The 19,549-nt window shown below is 55.1% G+C and overlaps 1 protein-coding gene across 5 annotated transcripts; it reads right to left on the bottom strand.

Moving 5' to 3' along the window:
* Window positions 1-1,812: 1,812 nt before the first annotated feature.
* On the bottom strand, window positions 1,813-19,517 carry TRMU (tRNA mitochondrial 2-thiouridylase). Of its 5 annotated transcripts, none has more exons than XM_077914080.1 (11): window positions 19,359-19,517; window positions 17,553-17,718; window positions 14,365-14,471; window positions 11,181-11,303; window positions 7,927-8,099; window positions 6,403-6,456; window positions 6,252-6,318; window positions 4,603-4,703; window positions 3,191-3,335; window positions 2,733-2,815; window positions 1,813-2,334 (listed from the first exon to the last, which is right to left on the bottom strand). In XM_077914080.1, exons 1-11 carry the CDS (start codon window positions 19,438-19,440, stop codon window positions 2,158-2,160), a joined length of 1,278 nt encoding a protein of 425 aa, XP_077770206.1. In that variant the 5' UTR covers window positions 19,441-19,517; the 3' UTR covers window positions 1,813-2,157. The 5 variants fall into 5 exon arrangements, with proteins under 5 accessions (XP_077770206.1, XP_077770209.1, XP_077770208.1 ...); XM_077914083.1 differs by lacking the exon at window positions 19,359-19,517 and adding an exon at window positions 16,931-16,994 and having other exon boundaries at window positions 7,927-8,040; window positions 17,553-17,692; XM_077914082.1 differs by lacking the exon at window positions 19,359-19,517 and having other exon boundaries at window positions 7,927-8,040; window positions 17,553-17,693.
* Between the last annotated feature and the right edge of the window lie 32 nt (window positions 19,518-19,549).

A 19,549-nucleotide genomic window follows, 5' to 3' on the forward strand; every position in this document is an offset into this window, starting at 1 on the left:
TGCTGGCCCCTCCCCACCTCTTCTAGCCCCGGAAGCCTCCTGCTGGGGGGGAGACCCGGGTCGCTGGCCTGGGGAGCAGGCCACAGGGAGGGGCTGCGGCTCCGGGGCTGGCACTGCTCCCTTGTTGGAATGGCGTAGATGGCAGATGCTTTGCTCTGGGCGCAGCCCCCGCACCTGATCATCACCGGGAGAGCCTGTCCACCCCTGCCCAGGCCCCACTAAGCCAGCAGCGAGGCCCACCAGCACGGCCTGGCCCAGGCCGCAGGGCTGTGGTACCGGGTCGAGGCCGGCCTCCCTCCCTGGCTGCCAAAGCGCGCCACATCCTGACAGCAGGACCCCCTCGGACAGAGGCCTTAATCAGCCAGCCCTCCCGCCGCCCAGTCTGACTTCCCACACCTAGCCCTTGTCCCTGCGGCCGTATCCAACCCCACGGCCCACCTGGTCTCCCCTTCCCTCCCACCCGCCTGTCCCCAAGAGGGATTTTCTGCCCAAAACCTCCAAGCCTCCCTCTACTGTAGCGCTCTGGGGCCTGTGACCTGCCTTTGGGGGGGGGTCTTAGGTCACTGGCACCCAGACCCCAGGGCCCTGTCACCACCGGAGGCCCTGAAGGTGGGGCCCATGAGACAACCTTCCCAGGTGCTCCTCTAGCAACCCTGTTGCTAACTCTGGTCTAGAACACTCTACCCCCAGGTGACAGAGAACCACACTTCCAGCCCCCAGAGGCCCTGAAGCACCAAGAATGTGCTGGGTGTGAGGCTAGTGAGAGATGGGAGCCCAAGCTCTGTCCCAGCACCCAGAGCAGGTACCTGGCTGGGCCCTCGGGGCAAAGTACTAGAAAGCCTGGAGGGGGTGCTGACCACAGCCCGCCCCCACCTTCAGGGCAGGGAGCTGGAGGCAGTGGAGCGCAAGGACTGCCTCCCCTGGAAAGGCCAATTTCCTGCCTGACCCAGGTGACAACCCCTCCCATGGCCTGCCCGCACGGAGGACAAGGGAGAAGCAGAGCCCGGGACTTGCATACCGCGCCCTCCCCCCCCACCCCCGCAGGCCAGGCTGCTGCCCAGCAGAGCCTTGTGGCCACATACACCCAGGGATGGTCACGCCGGGACTCCACGGCGAGCAAAATACCCTGAAACAGACCAAAGGGTGCTGCCCACGCAGCACAGCTGGCTCGAACTTCATTCTCCGAGTGGCTCCTGGCCTGACCTGCACCCTCACCACAAAGTATACACAAGCACACACACCCAGGCTGTGGTCTGAGCATGTCCCCCAACGGTCATATGGGGAATCCCTAAATCTCCAGGGTGACGGTGTGAAGAGAGGCGGCCTCTGGGAGGCACTGAGGTCGTGAGAGTGGAGCCCTGGCCAACGGCACTGTGTTCTTGGAAAAGGTCCCCTAAGACCCTTCGTCCTTCTGGCCGTCTGCGAACCACAGGGGGGTCTGGCCCACCACGCCAGCGCCCCGACCTCGTGCTTCCAGTCTGCACTGCCGTGAGAGGCTGTGTGTAAGCTGCCCCACTGGAGGGGACAGAGGCACCCGCTCCGGCCACCAGCCCCCTCCTCACTGGGATGAAGCCCCTCAGTCCTCCTGTTTCCCATGTGATCGCAGCCAGGACACCGGGCACTGTGCGGGGAAGGGGTGGCCTCTGCGCAGCCACCTGTAGGAGGCCCCGAGGCTGGCCCCCTTGTGCACCTGCAGTGTCCCACCATCACTCGCCCATTGCCACAGGTGAGGCACTGTGGGAACGGGGGGCTGTGTCCCTGCCTGTTGGCGCCTGAGGCCTCCGTCCCCCAGGAGACCCCCATCAGACTCTGTCCGAGACAACGGTTTTATTGGATGCTGTCCCCGAGGCCTCCTTTGCAGGCCCCCTGCGTGCATGCAGGTGGGAAACCTTCCCTGAGGCATGAAAGAGCAACACTATAAATGGGGCACTTAGGGCCCAACCCTAGCCAGTAAGTCCTTCTGGCCAGAGCACCAACTTGGAGAAGACAGGGTTGGCCTCTCTAGGGCTCTCCCTGGCTCTAGACGCTTTCTGGAACCTTGGCCAGCCCGGATAGAACTGGGGCGGCAGAACCAGCCCAGCTCCCCCCAACCCCTCCAGCCCAGGCTCCACAACTCCGCGTCTGACCCCCGGGTGCTCAGCAGCAGCTCGGCCTCTGTCAGAGCGCGGGGCCCAGCCCTGGGCCGCTGCCCGGGCCGTTGCTCGGGCCGTCACTGGGGCCCTCGGTGGCCACTCTGGACTTGCTCTTGCCCTTCTGGAGTACGTAGGCAGACGGCCCCAAGCGCAGGATCTTCCCACTGCCCAGACACTCATCCCCTTTGTAAAAGACGGCAAACTAAAAAGGAAAGAAGCCCAGGTCACAGCAGCGGGGCCCAGCCAGGCCCACCAGCCAGGATGCGGGTCCGTAGCTGCTGGGCTGGAGGGGGGCGGGGGGCGGCGGAGGGCAGGCCAAGACGGGGCAGCCAGGCCCTCCCAGTAGCCAAGCAGGACCAGGCATCACTGGTGTGGCTGGGAGGGGCAGGCTGGGCACAGAGCTGGCTCGGCTCCCACCCACTCCACCCCTCAGCCCCCCACCCCGCGAACCGGGTGCTCCAGTGGGGAGAAGGGCAGCCATCCCTCCCAGGCATGAAACCCGCCGGCCAGAGCCCTCTCAGCCACACGGGCACTGACGAGGGACAGCCGAGCAGGTGCCAAAGCCCATCTTGTGCACAACGCCGGGCTCGCCCCACTCACCTGTCCCAGGGCCAGGGCCCGCACAGCCTTCACAGCTGTCACCCACACCGTGCCGTCTTGATTGAGGGTCAGCACACAGGGCACTGTGAAGAGGGGAGGGGGTCCTTGGAGGGGGCACTGGCCTTTCCATGCATGGCCAGTCCCAGGTCTCGCACACCCAGCCCCGGGGGCAGGGGGAGCACCAGGCAGCGGGGGCAAGAGCTTCTCCGGAAGCTAGGGGCAGGGGCCATGGGGGGCTCAGCGCCACCTGCTGCCCGGCCTGCCATACCTGCACCTCTGGAGCTGACCAGGGAGGCCACTCTGGGCCTCAGAGCCGCCCGGTGCAGGCTCCTCGGGAAGGCAGGTGAAGAGGGGGTTCTGAATATGTTATGCAATCCGAGCCAGGGGGACATTCCGCCCCAAGTCCAATGATGCTCCTACGCTGGGGCTCCTCTGAAGGGACCCTCCCGCTCAGTCACCTAGCGCCATCTGGTGGCGGAACCGGAAGTGGCACTCCATCATTTTGTCCCGGACCAGGGCGGCAGGCGGCTCCTCCGCAATCCAGTGCACGCGGTTGGTCCGCAGCAGGTCCCTGTAGAGAGCCGGGTGGTCTGTCCGGGGTGCCTGCGGAGCGGATCACGCGGGTCAGGACCCCGAAGCCCCTGGCAGAAGGGCCCCCACCCCGAGCCGGCCACCGTGCTTCGTCAGCAGCAACCCTAACAGCATGCTCACTGCTGGCTGCAGTATCTGCCACAGAAATGCGACGGCCCATCCCCCAGCGTTCTGGTCCCCACTCTGCACAGGAGGGAAAGTGTCTCGTCACAGCACTCTGCCGGTGAGCTCCAGGCTCAAGTCTCCCCACCTGCCGGGCATGGGCCCACCATGCAGCTGGCCTGTCTCAGAAAGGTCACCGCAGGAAGCCCATCAAACACCGAGTGGCTGGGGAGGAAGGGACAGGGCCGGCTCCCAGGGGGCTGTGCTGAGGCCATCTGCCTCTGAGGCTCCTGTCCCCAGGCCCCAGCCAGGGATACCCACATGCGGACGTCAGCTGATGACATATTGGTCTTCTCAGAGCAAAAGAGACCACTGAAATTTTACACTAAAATCACTTTAATTCATGCATGAGCATAATCCCTGTTATGCCTACAGCTCTTCTTGGAAGGACATGCCCCAGAATCAGCAGGCCGGGTCTGCTGGCCTCTCACTGCCTGTGTCTAAGACAAGGTCCTTCAGCTTTGTGACAGAGCACGGGATGGCATCCAGGTCTCTTAAGCCAGGGCCTCTCAACCTTGGTATGACGGGTCTGAGACCACATCATTCTGTCAGGGAGTAGGGGCTCTCCTCTCCTGTGGGATGTCAACAGCACCCCTGGCCTCCACCCATCAGATACTGTAGGGATACCGCCAAGTGTCCCGGGGTACAGGGCAAACTCCCCCCCCTTGGCGAAGCCCTGCTCTAGAGCCCAGGGATGGTGTTCTAGGTCACAGTCGTTCAGGGCCCCATGGGGGCACACAAACCAGTTTGGCACTGGCTCGGCCACTTCCAACTGTTCAGCAATGACTTGCAGGAGCCAATGATGTGCAAGCCCCGTCCTAAGCACTACAGGGCCTTCAGCCTCTTTTGTAAAGTCAGAAAAATAATCCGTATTCCCAGCAATTAACATCACGTTTACTAGTGTGGCCAACATACAGTAAGACCCTGATAAGTACCTTCAACAAAATCCTTCTGGTACCTTGGGCCAATCCCAGGAGGACGCAGAGGAAAGGCAAGGATGGTCCATCAATCACTGCTGCTCTGTAGGACTTCACCAGCCCTGCCTGGTCTCACAAACACTGCTGGTTCTGCCAAAAACAGACCTCCGTCACCTGCCTAAAAGGCGAGCCCAACTCACCACAAACACGTCGCCCTTGGTGCCGTCCTTCTCCACCACATACCAGGGCTCGCGGAGACCACCTATCTTGGCTCTCTGGCCCAAAGTATACAGGAACCAACCTACGGGAATACAGTGTCTCAGTGGGTTGGCACCAGCTCCATCTCAAACACCACACCCCTCTTAACTGGGAGGAGAGGATGAGGGGCAGCAGTCTGGAGGCTCTGCCGACCACTGAGAGGTAGCCCGGAGGGGCTGTGTTCTCCTGCCGTGAGCATTAGTCCTGGCCAAGCCAATGAGCTTGTCCCATCCCTTGTTCAGGCCAGGTGAGGCTGTCCCCCGCACCCCGAAAGGAGCAATTCCAGCTGCCAGACCACCTAAACCAGGAGCAGCACAGTTCCTTTAGAACGTGGACTGGGCACTGCTCGAACCCATGAGCCCCTGCCTGCTGAGTGTCCACTACTGGCCCCTCCAACATATGAATCACACTGGGGCCGTGGCATCGGGCTGCCCCCGCTTCTCTGCACATCCCCATCCCCGCAACAAATATCACAAGACCAGATGGCTAAGTCCTGCCCTCCCTAATGGCATTAGTACAGACAGGAACAACCTGAGGGATCACAGTGCCCTGAGCCAGACTGCCGGAGGTGCTGGGAGCAGCCGGCAGGCCTGTCCCCAGCAAGGCTGTCACCTCCTCTGTCTCAGGAACACATGGCTTCTCCGCTTGGCTCCCCAGGAGCCTGTGACATCCTGGCCCAGCTCCCTCAACAGGACAGAGGAGCCATCTTCCCAAATTGTCTGTGCATGAGCCAGCAGCACCCCAAGAGCTAGCAGAGTGACAGCATGGCCACCTCGTCTGGGTGTGGTCCCTGCACTGAGGACCGTCAGCCCAGCCAGCCCAGGAGAGTGAGCTGCAGCTGTGCAAGCCCTTCGGACCACTGTTCGTGAGCCACGGAGGAGACGGGGGCCAGTAGGGCCAGAAGCCAAAGCATCCACAGGAAGGTCCAAGGTGGGGGGATTCCAAAGAACCACTTGTGGCCCTGTCCGTGTGTGAGCACCAGCCCCTGTCCCTCCAGCAGGCCAGACACAATCAGGGTCAAGCCCTACCTGGTCCCCAGTCCCTGAGGATGCCCCGAGGACACAGACCCACCACCAGGATCCAAACACCTGACCTCCCGCCAGGCTGTGAACGCCGGAGCCTGACTTGTCTATCGGAGCCTCCGTACACCAACCCAGTGCAAACTCCCAGTGCTCCCAAAATTGTCTGTGCATGAGCCAGCAGCACCCCAAGGGCAACACCCCTGCCTTATGGGGAAACCCTCTGATCCGTTTCTTTGTCCTAGAGCTGGAAGTTCACACTCTGAATTCAATCAAACGAGCTTCTCTCATCAGGGTGGACTTTTCTGTTCTAATATTTTCTTTTTACACGAAAGATAATTCTATTTACAGGGACACAACACATCACTCAGAGAGTAGCGTCTTTCTGAAGTGGAAGGCATCCCTCTTTATTAGCTGCAATGCTTCACAGAGACCACACATAACACTCGCAGCCAGCCGCCCCCACGTTCCCTCGTGCCCCTGTGCCCCGGCGCACGGGAGGGTTCAGAGCTGACACTTGCCCCACGACTCAGGAAGTTTATGACGAGAAACATCCTGAGGTTGTGTCTCACCTTTGTGTGTTCCCAGAACTTTATTGTCTTCAATAGAAATAAATTTACCAGGTCGAGGCTGTAGATACTAAAAGACAAGCACGTCCTTACTAAGGGATCCAAGTCCAGAGCAGAAACGTGGCTCCATTCTTTTGCATCAAAGAATACTTACCTGAAGAATGAAATTTTCAAAATTTCTTTTACCAACGAAACAGATGCCCATGCTCTGAAACAAAAGGAAAATTGACTGTGAGGTTAAGAAAGAGGCAGGAGGTTCCTGCATGAAAACTAGCACCCAGGCCTACCCGGGCCTTGCCACCTGCCCTGAGCCTCCCGGGCTGCAGGCCTGGCTTTCCTCAGCCAGCACCCACAGACATCAGCCATGCCCACAAACGGACCTCGAGGGGTTTTAGAACATCTCAAACTCCCAGGGGCTACTTAAGGCCCCCAAGCCTGGACCTGGTGAGTGAGCTAGCAGGGTGACAGCATGGCCACCTCGGCTGGGTGTGGTCCCTGCACTGAGGACCGTCAGCCCAGCCGGCCCAGGAGAGTGAGCTGCAGCTGTGCAAGCCCTTCGGACCACTGTTCGTGAGCCACGGAGGAGACGGGGGCCAGTAGGGCCAGAAGCCAAAGCATCCACAGGAAGGTCCGAGGAAAGAGAGGGCTCCCTCCAGGTGATCTCCTCTAGCCCAGAAGACGAGCAGGAACGTGTGCTCCTGTCACATGGCTCTCTCACCTGCTCTCTGCTTGTGTCTGAGACGTGGCTCCCTCACCTCCCACCACAGAGCCACACCCAGAAACTGAACAGGTAAACAGAGGAACAGAGATGATGGGTAAACGGATGCATGGAAGATCTTCCTTGGGGACAATGACTTGCTGATGAAAAGCACGTGCTCATTCCCAGGAAGACAAAAACAAAGCAGCCTCAGCTAATGGTGACCCAACCCGAGGTGGCCCGACCAGACCGAGCACACCAGGACCATCTCCTAGCACTAGACGTCTGCCACACTGGCTTCACTCTCGTTCCAATGTCCAGGCTCTCCTTGCCTCTGGGCCTTTGCACACGCTCTTCCCACTATCAGAACTATCTCCCCACAATCCTCTCGGTGACACTAAATCTTATCATCCCGAGGTCTCAGGTTGAATTAAATGTTAATTCCTCAGAGCCTGTCTTAGGGTCTAGGCTGATCTAGTTAGAGTTCACTGACGTCTCCTACACATGTTCTAATTTCCCCATGACATGTTTCATGTCTGTCTCCCTTTCCTGTGAGCTCCATTAAGGCAGGACCGAGGGAACCATGTGCTCCTCACCCTATCCTCAGGGGCCAGCACAGCCCCCAGTACAGGAAGGCCCTCGAAGAGGAGAGGCTGGATGAGTGCGTGAAAATGGCAGATCTGCGTGCGAGTAGTGACAGAGCCCGAGATCAGGGCGTCTTAGGGCCCGGTCCCCAATGCCCTGCCTTCCCCTGGCAGGCGGGCCAAGAGCACTCCAATGAGCCAGCCAGGCTGCTGTGAAAGCTGCCCACCTGAGTGGGGCCAGGGAGACGGAAGGGAGAAGTCGAGTGCACCTCCTACGGCGCATGTGCCCCGGGGTATGACCTGATGTTGCATCCTGGGGAGGAAGCACCCAGCCAGGGCACCGCGTCTCCACAGATCGTGGCCACGGCGCGGCAAGTGTACCTCACTTTGGTCCTACCTCCTTTTTCTGAAGCACGTGATGGAGTCTATTCTCAGCAGCTATTTTCTTGACAAAATCTTTCGTTAGCCCCCCCAGAGGGAAGAGGGTTCTCCGCAGAGCATCTTGGGAAACCTGGCTGAGAAAGAAGGTCTGGTCTTTAAAGCTGTCAGCTGCTTGAAGAAGTTTTACCGCTGCCAAGAGTAAAGAACAGAAGACGTTGCGGGAATAAACATAACGGCACTTGGCTCTGAATCACGTCTTTCCATTAGATTACCCCCGGTCTGTCAGAAGCAGAAATCAATACTTAAAAGCAGACCGCCAGGAAAACAAACAACACCCATGCTTGAGGGGAGAAAAGGTCCCACCTCGAATTGATCGGCCATTAAGAATAATTTTACGTGATCGAGAAACTTATTCCAGTTCCCACCCGGGTTATGGTATCTCACCGATCAAACAGCGCACAGCCCTGCGCGTAGAGGTGATGTGACACAGGCCTGAGACACACACAGCCGGGCGGGAGAAAGCAGGACGAGAGGACCCCCAGAGAACCCCAGGAAGGGGACGGAGGGGGGTCGGCCGTGCTGCTCCCCACGCCCCCTCACCGCCCCAGGCCCAGCTCCAGTCTCAGCGCCTCTGAGCCGTTTCCTTTCCCAAGCAAGCGGGTTCTGTTCAGAGGCACGTGGACATCCACCAGAAGCTCCTCCAGGACCTCTTGACGCCCTGCACCATACAGAACCGCCTCTGGCTAAGGCCACAGCACAGAGGTGTCCCTGACCTTGAGCCCGTGACACCATCAGAGGAGGCCTGGCACCACTGCCGGGCCATATCGGACCTGCCTGGTCTGTGCCAGGACTGCCACGATGCAAGCACCAGGCTGCTCACGCTCGCTCACACACTCACGCTACACGAAAGGAAAAGCAGGGAAAGCTACACGAATTCTCAGGACCAGATGCAATGCTGGGAGAGGCTGCTGCACATCACCCTTGGGGCACTACACATGTGCCTGTTGGCCTGGCACGGTCATGGGGAGAACACAGGCTCTGTGGAGGGCACATTCTCCACCTGGGACCTCAAATGTGATTCTCACTTTAGCTGTGGGCGGTTCGATTATCCCCATTTTACAGACGAGGACACTAAGGTTGAGATCAGCGAGGAGGTTCAACAGAACAGTGCACCTGCGGCCTAAGTCCTGGTCCAAAATGTGCTATGTGCAGAGCAACACGAGCAGTCAAAATATGACAACCAGCCAGCCAGTCACCAGGCAGGCAGACTCGTCTACCCAGGGCTGCTTTTTGTTTCAGAAGGAAGCCCGGTCAGGCTGCGCACGGAAGCCTCAGGACACCCGGAGCTGCTGGGTTCTCCTCACAGTTCCCAGTCATTTAAAACAGACTCCAAATCTATTTTTTAAAAGGAGGGCAGCAATCCTAAACACAGAAAGAAACACAGGAGGATGTGCCAGTGCCAAGGACTCCATTCACGCACCCTTGCAATCCATCTGCGGTCAGGCCAGCACTGAGCCCACTTTGCGCAGTGAGGCCTCATCCTCGCCAGGCCTGGGCCCAGGAGCGCTGGCTCTGGGGGCCGACCAACCCAGGCCGGGCTCTCTGCTGCCCCGTGTGCTCAGCCCCCGTGTGCACTCTGCCCCAGGACCCGGACCCAGGCGCAGACCAAGAGGCTCCAGCCAGGTCTCCAGGGCAACTAAGAATTAAATAAAAAGCTCAATGTGCCTAGAAAACACGCTGAGGACAAAGACACGCTTGTATTATTACAACAACGCCACATTAAAATTACTCAACAAAACACACGTCAAAGCAATCAGAGAAGTTTCAGAGCGCCCAAGGCCTCACATAAAGGTCCAGACAGGTCTGGAAGGCAAACCATTTTCTAGGAGATAAGCAAAAATGTCTATTCAATATGGAAATAATTCCTTTGGCTACTCAGGACCCTTAAGTCCATGTTTACTTGGTGAATTGTGCTGTGGAGTTCCCAAGCAGCAGGACTTTGCGTTCTTCCCGACAGAGACGCTTCTGGGGAGAGTGGTGCCTGGGGGTGTGAAAGGTGGCCTCTGGAGCAACGGAGAGGGGGCGCCGAGGAAACCTGTCCTCTCTCTTGTCTGGATTGGAGGCCCTAGCAGCAGGCACAGTGGCTACAGGCACCCGAGGGAGACCCTCCCAACAAGGGAGGGAGTGCTATCCCTGTCTGCGTTCAAGTCGGGAAGGTCCTATGCACACCCTCTGCTGTGAATGGGGGAGGGATTAGGACAAAACCAGGGCAGCCAAGCACCCGCCAGCCCCCTCAGGGCTCACATAACACAGCAGACTACCACATGATCGCTGCGGCCTTCCTACCAGCTCGGTGCCATGCAGGACAGAATGGGCACGGGGCCGGGCACACAGAAAGAGCACAACTGTAGACCTGGATGGACCTGGGTGGAGATCCAGCTCTGCTGCCCAAGGCCCCCCGGTCAATGGCTCCCTGCCTCGGTCCCCTCACCTGCCAGCTAGACAAGCAAACCCAGCTCTGCTCTCAGAGGGGCCAAGTGCCTGGGCTTTGGGGAAAGAGGGCAGGTGCTGCAAGGCAGGCAGGCAGCAGGTCACACTGTGAAAATGCCAGCCTTTCAGCAATCCCACAACGAAGGAATCTTCTTGCTCAAGCGTGGCTCTGAGCCCCTGTTCTGTCTCTCCCTTTGCAATGACATGAATTCCTTTTTTCTACACACGAGTGTATACCAGGACCAGTCAGCAGCATCCCTGATGACAGCTGGGCATTCTTCTAGAAAGGTGAAACCTGGCTCCCTCCAATGATAATAAACCCGATTTGTGTACACAATCTCTGCAAACACATCTTCCACCGGGCCTGAATGTCAGGCAGGCCCCAGCACCTGGGTCACACTGAGGTATGCGCACTTAGTCTTGAGCCCTCGAGAACCTGATGGTAAGTGACAGGGCCTCTGAGTCCTCCAACAATCAACACGTACTTCCTCAAATATCATGGGAATCTTCGAGCCACTCGCAGGGTGAAAAGACCTGGGTAATAAACCACATATACAGGTTCCAGCCAGGCCTCAGCCAGGCGTCCAACCAGCACTTCCCCTGGTGCCCGGCCCCAGGATCCATGGGGAGATGGCCCTCCTGGTAACTGCTTTTCGAAACCAGCAAGCTGGTCTGGAACACATCAAGACCCAGCAGGTGTGCTGGGATGATGACCCACTGCCACACTTCAAAGTTAAGTTCCTCTGTGCACTAAGGTCTGACCCGGGCACGTTCACTTACCATTTCTAACTTCAAATCGATTTCTGAAAAGCCCTTCTGGCCTCCTAATGTGCTTCTGCTGAAAGACTTCCTCATCTTCCAGTGAGGTTCTGGCATAGTGACCTGTGGCGACAGCATCTGCTCCTGGGAAGTTTTTAAAAACACAAGATCAAACTTGAGACTCGCATTTGCTGACCATGGCCACCTCAGGCTCGGGTGTCTCAGGAACGTGCAGACACCAAGCCTTGAGCTGGACGGTCTCCACCGATGGTCCACCTCCCACTCAAACAGGGGAGCCAGAGCGCAGAGACCGCCCTGCCCCGGACATTCTGGTCTACAAGTGGCCTTGAACTCTCCACTTACATGGATACAACCTTGCTACAAGGTTTCACTCCAACTATACCAACCTTTCAAAAGTTAGTATCTATCCGCTCCTTGACTCTAGCTTAGAAACACAGATATGCACACAAAGACTTGGAAAATTGAGGGATCCCTGGGTGGCGCAGCAGTTTGGCGCCTGCCTTTGGCCCAGGGCGCGATCCCGAAGACCCGGGATCGAATCCCACGTCGGGCTCCCGGTGCCTGGAGCCTGTTTCTCCCTCTGCCTGTGTCTCTGCCTGTCTCTCTCTGTGACTATCATAAATAAATAAAAATTAAAAAAAAAAAAAAAAAAAGACTTGGAAAATTGAAAACACCAAAACGTTCAACTCCAGGAGAATATGAAGTTAAAATGCCATTGCCATTAAGAACAGCATCACTTACGAAGATAAATTTTTCATGACATTGTTAAGTAAGGAAAAAGTACGTAATACTATGATCCCATTTTATTTAGCATACAGAAAAAAATTAAGAATAGGGAAAAGCCCATTCCTTTGATTCTGGGAATTGAAATGATAGACGTGTCTCCCTATTTTCACTCTGTGGTAGTTTTAATTTTCACCGCAGTGAAGGACCATGCAGCATATTCCATTTCTTCTCTCCACATTACACAAAAAAGCGAAATAACCTACCAAGGCACATATCAGTTCATAATTTTTCTTGTAAACATTCCAGATATTCAGTATCACAAAAGACTTTTTTAGGGAGGGGCAGCAAACTGAGTCCCTCCCTCTCCGACTAGACCAGCTCAGAGTAAGACAAAAGAAGCAATGAGAATTAACCGTTGAGGGCGCCTGGCCAGCTCAGTCAGAGGAGGGTGCAGGTCCTGATCTCAAGGGTCATGAGTTCAAGCCCCATGCTGGACACAGAGGCTTACTTAAAAAAATAAGTAAATAAACATTTTACCTATTAAAAAAAGAGGGGGGCAGCCCCGGTGGCGCAGCGGTTTAGCAACGCCTGCAGCCCAGGGCGTGATCCTGGAGACCCTGGATCGAGTCTGTCAGGCTCTCTGCATGGAGCCTGCTTATCCCTCTGCCTGTGACTCTCTCTCTCTCTCTCTCTCTCTCTCTGTGTCTCTATGACTAAATAAATAAAATCTTTAAAAAAATAAAAAAATTAAAAAAAAATGAAAAAATTTAAAAAAAGGAAAGTTCTAGTAATACTGGTCTGACGTGGAAGCCATCAGCTACAACTAGAACAAGCAGAAACCACCTCTGTACAGGACCGGGCTCTCCAGTTTGCCATCCTGCATTCCCTGCCCTGAGGCAAATTCTTAGTGATAGAGTTAAAAAAAAGAAAAATTAACTGTTGTATATGGACTACCTGAGAAAGCACATTTGGGACCTCACTGAATCTACTTCCTTCAAGAACTACTTACATGAACCGGTCACCCCCTTCCCGAATAAACAAGATAACACAAGCCCCCTGACATGGCCCACCAGGGCAGACACCCGTGTTTCCTGAGACCCCCAACCATCAGGGGACACCAGACTGTAGGCAGCTGAAGCCCCAGACCCACTCCTCATCTCAGATAAAGATGGATTATTGAACCTAGTCAGCAAACTCAGAATCACCTCTACTCATGTTCAGTTCTGCTATTAAGTCATTCAAATGCATCCAGACTTCTGGAGCCTTTGTTGCGCAGGTTTCACTGTGGCCTGTGAAGCAGGGTCTTGTCACCTCTTTAGCTGCAGGGCCCTGTGTGCTGTGGGCCTGCTTAGGCCACGGTGGCAGTGCTGACAGGACACTACTGCACCACTGGCAATGGACAGTCACATTAATAACCTCTGGGCACGTAGCCAGACATGGCAGGGTGAGCCACAAGGGACAGAAGCAACAGAAAGGCCAGAATCCAGAATTTTGGAGATGGCAGGGCACAGAAGTCAGCTTGCAGGCTTTATGGCAGCGCAGCAGTAGACACCACAGGCAGCCCAAGCGAGCAAGGTGGCCACACAAAGGAACAAGGATGCCCCTATGGGCAGATGGAGAAGAGGAAGGAGAACCATCAGAACAAAGTCTGCAGGCCAGTTGTCTGCGGGTAGCAGGGCCTCAATGGGCTTTCCGAATAGACCACTAAGGGATGCCTGGGTGGTTTAGGTCATGACCCCGGGGTCCTGGGATCCAGCCCCGCATGGCATCGGGCTTCCTGCTCAGTGGGGAGTCTACATCTCCCTCCCTCTCCCTCTGCCCCCCAACTCATGCTCTCTCTCTCACTCTGTTCTGTCAAATAAAAAAAATCTCAAAAAACAAAGCAAAACACTAAAATGTGGCTTCAAATCCAGGGAAAGAGAGGCCCAGAATCCAGAATAAGACACAGACACAGACTTCTTCTCAGGGCAGAGCAGAAAGCCACCCTGGGAAACAAGATAAAGTCTCAGGAGGACTAGCCAAAAGGAGGACTACTAGCAAGAAACAAACGCCGACCTTCCTGAGCTCTAAATAGGGCTCGTGAAATCTCCGCTAAGTATAACCATGCCGGAAATGGAGCTGCTCAAGCAAAGCTGGACCTGCAGGCAAGGTCCGGTGGCCCCAATCTTCGGCTCTCTGCCCGTGACCCCTGCGTTTCCTCAGGACGTTTGGTGCTCTGAACCTACAACACGGTCCCCACACCTGTGAGGTCCACAATGAAGACACACTCCCTCCTCCCTGTGACCCTGTCATTTGCATATTGCCAGAAAGTTCTTTCTTACTCAAAGAAATACAGATTATGGTTTTCACTATTCCTTTCCTTCTGAAGATGAAACTATTTACCAGAACTTGGCTCCTGGCTATCTCTGAAAACCTTATGATTTTAAAAAGATTAAATGGAAATAGCAGAACAACTTACCGAGATTATCCACGGCATAATGGAAAAAACAACTGAATTTGATGTGCTTGTTGCAAACTATGTCAGGATTGGGAGTCCTTCCTTTTTCATATTCACTTAAAAAATCACTGGAATAGAAAAAAAGATTTTCATTTCTAAGTGTGAAACATTCCTCAAAAAAAAAAATCTGTAGGGGCACCTGGGCGGCTCAGTCAGTTGAGTGCCCAGCTCTTGATTCTAGCTCAGGTCATGATCTCAGAGTCGTAGGATTGAGCCCCACATCAGGCTCAGCAGTGGAACACAGTCTGGCTGGGATTCTCTCTCTCCCTCTGCCCCTCCCCCTACCCCATGTGAGCTCACGCTTTTTTAAAAAAATATTTTATTTATTTATTTGTTCATGAGAGACACACACAGAGAGAGAGAGAGAGAGAGAGAGAGAGGGAGAGAAAGAGAGGCAGAGACACAGGCAGAGGGAGAAGCAGGCTCCATGCAGGGAGCCCGATGCGGGACTTGATCCCGGGACTCCAGAATCACACCCTGGGCCAAAGGCAGGCACTAAACCACTGAGCCACCCAGGGATCCCCATCAAATAAATAAAATCTTTAAAACTATATTGGTTAAATTACTTAGTTTCTACTTGTCTTACCAAAGCTATAATTTTCTGTAAAATAGGAGAGCTTCAAGAGACAGCCACTGTCAGTGTTTTCATGAAGCATTTGTGTAAAGCCAGCCACTTTCCACTAAAATCTATAATAATGTACAGACCTGGATATAAAGCTCACCTGCCACTCAGACTCAGCAACCATTCCGTCTCCCCAGAGGCTCACAGGATGTGTAGGGAGGGGATGGGACTGACTCACTCAACTCCAGCCTCCCCTGACTTCATCAACAGAGGAAGGCGTGGGTGAAGAGCATGCTGGAGTGAGAGCAGGAATACAATGATCCAGAGCTGCAATTTGGGGCTGTATTAGCCATTCCACATTCCTGGCCTAGGGACCCAGGGCAGTGGGCAAATAAATGCCAGCAAATACTTCTCCAATGTGACTGACATACCTCTGAGGACCAGCTTCCAGGACACCAAGCATCCTAGTGTACTGGACCCCTGCTCTAACAGGCTGAATGACTAGACATGGGAGGAGGATGGCTCGGCAGCAAGTTCATAGTCTCAGAATCCACTTTAGGAGGATTATGGTGTCTGTTCCAGGAGTTTAAAGTGAGTATTAACGGGTGAGGGGTGCCCAGCTGGCTCAGTTGGAGGAGCATGCAACTCTCAATCTTAGGGTCGGGGGTTTAACCTTCGCATTGGGCGTACAGATCAGTTAAAAATAAAATATTTTATTTTATTTTTTAAAAAGATTTTATTTATTTATGAGAGAGAGAGAGAGAGAGAGAGAGAAAGAGAGGGGCAGAGACACAGGCAGAGGGAGAAGCAGGCTCCATACAGGAAGCCTGATGTGGGACTCGCTACCGGGACCCCAGGATCATGCCCTGGACCAAAGGCAGGTGCTAAACCACTGAGCCACCCAGGGATCCCAAAATAAAATCTTTTAAAAAGCAAAAGTTAAAGGGTGTACTTTGAGTATCTGTGATCATTTTTCATTGAACCTAAAGCTTTTCGCTCTACAATGGTTACAAACAACAATGCTGACGCTGACCGAGAGGGTGAATGTACGCGGAGTCATAGGCCACATGTGCAGCTTCAACTCCAGCAGGCAATGCCAAACTGTGTTCCTACCACTTCTCAATCCTCTCAGAAAGGGAGAAAACTTGTATGGCTCCTTATTTCAATTGTTTAACTGTCAGAAAGTTGTCAAGAGGTTCATGAGAATCCAGGCTTTACTCTCGCTGTGTGTTCACAGCCACCAGAACGTTTTCTAAGAAGTGCTGAATGAACGTGAAAGAGGCTGAACGTTTCCACTGGCTGATGAAAATCATGTTAACCGTTTCCCAAACCGCTTCACAGAAGACAGGTCAGTGGCATCAGTAAAAACCACGGAGCACAGCCTGCTCGGTGAGGGGACAAACCCTGCCTGCACCCCACCAGGGAGACAGCAAGAGGAAAGAACATCTGCACTCTGAGCCCTGAAGGCCAAATGGGCCTTGAACAGAAGAATTCAGAAATCTCTGAGCTAGAGAGTGCTATCAGAGCAGGGAGCGTTCGGAACGATGAGATCACGGAGCACAATCGCAACTCTCCCCACGGGCGACCAGGATGAAACTAGGGCAGAGGGCAGACTGGTCAAAGCCCACCCGGGCTCAGTTAAATGTGAGTCAACCTCCAAAAGATCACATTCACTCACATACTTGCCAAACCTCGTAGTCAAGGGTGAGGTTTAAATTCACCTGGATTTCTTGCTATCACCTTAAACCTTGCAGTACTCAAAGGAACCCCCAAAGCAGCTTTCCCTGCCCACCCAGATTTGATGGTGAAGCTCTCCCTGACTATCTCTCTCCTGCCTCCTACACTCACTCTCGTCAGTCACCAGCCCCACAGCACCGCTTCCAAGTGAGACCCGAGAGCCTCCATCAGAATGAACGGAAACCCTCTCTACTTCACTGTTATTCTCAAGAGCAGATCAAACCTCACCTCTTCCATGAAGCCTTCCGTCAGGAAGTCTGCTCCATATGACACATTTCTCCCTCCTCCGAACCTGCAGCATTTTCATGAAGTCACTGGTACTTCCCACACACCGCTCCCCAGTTACCTCTTTTGAAGGAAACGTGCTCCTCCCCGCCAGGCTGCAAACCCCTACAGAATGGAGCCATAGCTTATCCATCTTTATGTCCCCAAATGCACTGTGCCCAGTACAGAGCAAGCACTTAGAGGTCACCTTTAGTATTATGTCAGATTTTTAAAGTCTTTGTGTTTTGTGTTTTCCTGAGGCGTGCTTCCTTTCTCCAGAAGCCCCTACCTGCTGACCTGCACAGGCATTACTGCTGTGTGGTCAGGGAAGACCTAGCCTTAGCTCTCCCACCCTAAGTTAGCAGCAGAAACAATGCAAGGCTGCTCATAAACCATTAAAGAGACTTCAAGCAGGTGGCACAATAAATAAGAGGCCGGGTACTCTGGATCCTCCCATACACGGTCTCTGGCACCACGGCCAACAGCCTGGGCTGCACGTCACTTGCCTGGCCGCCATGGCAGTCCCTCCCTTGGAAAGGCGGCACAGGCCACCAGGAAGCCTTCTGCGCCTCTGAACGGGACCCACCTGAACACGTCATTCCAGTACTCCTTCACATAGGACACCTGATGGAACGGGATGTCTAGAATCTGGCAGACCCTGTAGGCATCTTCACAGTCTCTGTCAGCAGTGCAAACTCCGTGTTCATCCAGCGAGTCCCAGTTCTTCATGAATACCCCTGTCACTTGGTAGCCTGGGGGAGACAGCAGGCACCAATCAGAGTCCATAATCAGCCCAGGATGAAAAGGCAGGAGTTCCTGAGCTCCCAGGAGCTCCCGGACACACCCCACTCGGCACCACCACCCGCGGGTTCTCCCGGCAGTGCCTGCATTGCTATGCGGCCTTTGGAGTGACTCCCATCTCCGTGCCAGCCGCCGGACTTGGGGGCCGGCCGATGGGCCCAGAGGCTCCCTCCCTAAGCTCCCACAACGCTCTGTAAACACCTCCGTCATCATGGTGCGCTGCCGGACGGCAACTGTTTGCCCGCGTCCCCCAGGTGAGCTAGAAGGCGTGTTTTCATCTTTGTGTCCCTGCCCCGTGTCTGCACAACGCCTAGCACACAGGAGAGGCTCCGCAAAGGAGTGCTGACAGAAGACCAGGAAGTCAACACTTTTCAAAGCAAACAAAAACCACCATTCAGTTATGGGAAAAGTAAACGAATTTCAAAAGTTGTTGCCAGTCATCATCTACAACATAGACTTTTAAGTCATCACACAAGAAGACAATTAAAATCTGGACTATTTTATTACAAAAGCAATACTATGTATCTCTTGATCTATTTTTTTCCTCTTTTTTAAAAAAAGAGTTTGCTTATTTGAGAGAGAGCGAGTACACGCACAAGCGAGGGGAAAGAGAGAAGCGGACTCCCCCTGAGAAGGGAGCCCGATGTGGGGCTCAGTCCCAGGACCCCGGGAACATGGCCTATGCTGAAGCCAGATCCCTGATAGATGGAGCCATACAGGCACCTTTTCCCTCTTCTAACAAAGTAGCCAACCAACTACCAGCAGGACCAGCTCTTAACTTTGCATCATCTTAGAGGACTACTCAGGTGCCTACCCTGCAGGAGAAATGTTTCTTTTTTTTTTTTTTAAGATTTTATCTATTTATTTATTCATGATAGACAGAGAGAGAGAGAGAGAGGCAGAGACACAGGCAGAGGGAGAAGCAGGCTCCATGCACCGGGAGCCCGACGTGGGATTCGATCCCGGGTCTCCAGGATCGCGCCCTGGGCCAAAGGCAGGCGCCAAACCGCTGAGCCACCCAGGGATCCCCAGGAGAAATGTTGTTTAATGTTTCTTCATGTGTAGCCTCAATGCAACAAAAGCCAAGATATTTGACTAAGAGGTTTTAAGTCAGTACTCCAAAGCCCAGAGATTCAGGAGTTAAACCCTCTGTCCCAGTGCCCTGCACGGAACGGGAGCTAAACCAGTGCTTGTAGGAGACAGAACCCCACATGTGGCTTTAAAAATCCACTCTCTGGGCAGCCCCGACGGCGCAGCGGTGTGGCGCCGCCCTCAGCCCAGCGTGATCCTGGGGACCCGGGATCGAGCCCTGCCTCGGGCTCCCTGCGTGGAGCCTGCTTCTCCCTCTGCCTGTGTCCCTGCCTCTCCCTCTCTCTGTCTCTCATGAATGCATAAAGCCTGGGATCCCTGGGTGGCTCAGTGGTTTCGCGCTGCCTTCAGCCCTGTGTGCAGGGCTCCGGGGCTCGGGGGGAAGGCAGCGCGCGGACATTCCGGGCGCGTCTCGCCGCGGGGCCCGGCAGGACCAGGACCGCCCCCCCGCACTGCCCGGGGAGCCGGGCGCGGCCGCAGGCCCCAAGGAGGGGCCGCTCACCTCTCCGCCTCAGCAGCAGCGCGGCCACTGCGCTGTCCACCCCCCCGGACAGGGCGCACACGACGTGCCGCGCCGCCTGCATCCGCTCGCCGCTGACCTCCCGCAACCTCAGCTGCCGCTTCCGCGCCGCACCGGAAGTCCCGCCCCCGCCGCCGCGGCGACGCCGACGCAGACGCTGCCCGGCCGGAAAC

Source organism: Canis aureus, chromosome 11 (genome assembly GCF_053574225.1).
Source record: "Canis aureus isolate CA01 chromosome 11, VMU_Caureus_v.1.0, whole genome shotgun sequence".
NCBI lineage: Eukaryota > Metazoa > Chordata > Mammalia > Carnivora > Canidae > Canis > Canis aureus.

Excerpts from the sequence above, each read along its gene's own strand:
- TRMU (XM_077914080.1), bottom strand. The coding sequence starts at position 19,440 with ATGCAGGCGGCGCGGCACGTCGTGTGCGCCCTGTCCGGGGGGGTGGAC. Across the intron at positions 14,472-17,552 it reads TACTGGAATGACGTGTTCAG|TGATTTTTTAAGTGAATATG; the intron begins GTGGGTCCCGTT and ends TTTCTATTCCAG. Across the intron at positions 2,335-2,732 it reads GGGCCCTGGCCCTGGGACAG|TTTGCCGTCTTTTACAAAGG; the intron begins GTGAGTGGGGCG and ends TTTCCTTTTTAG.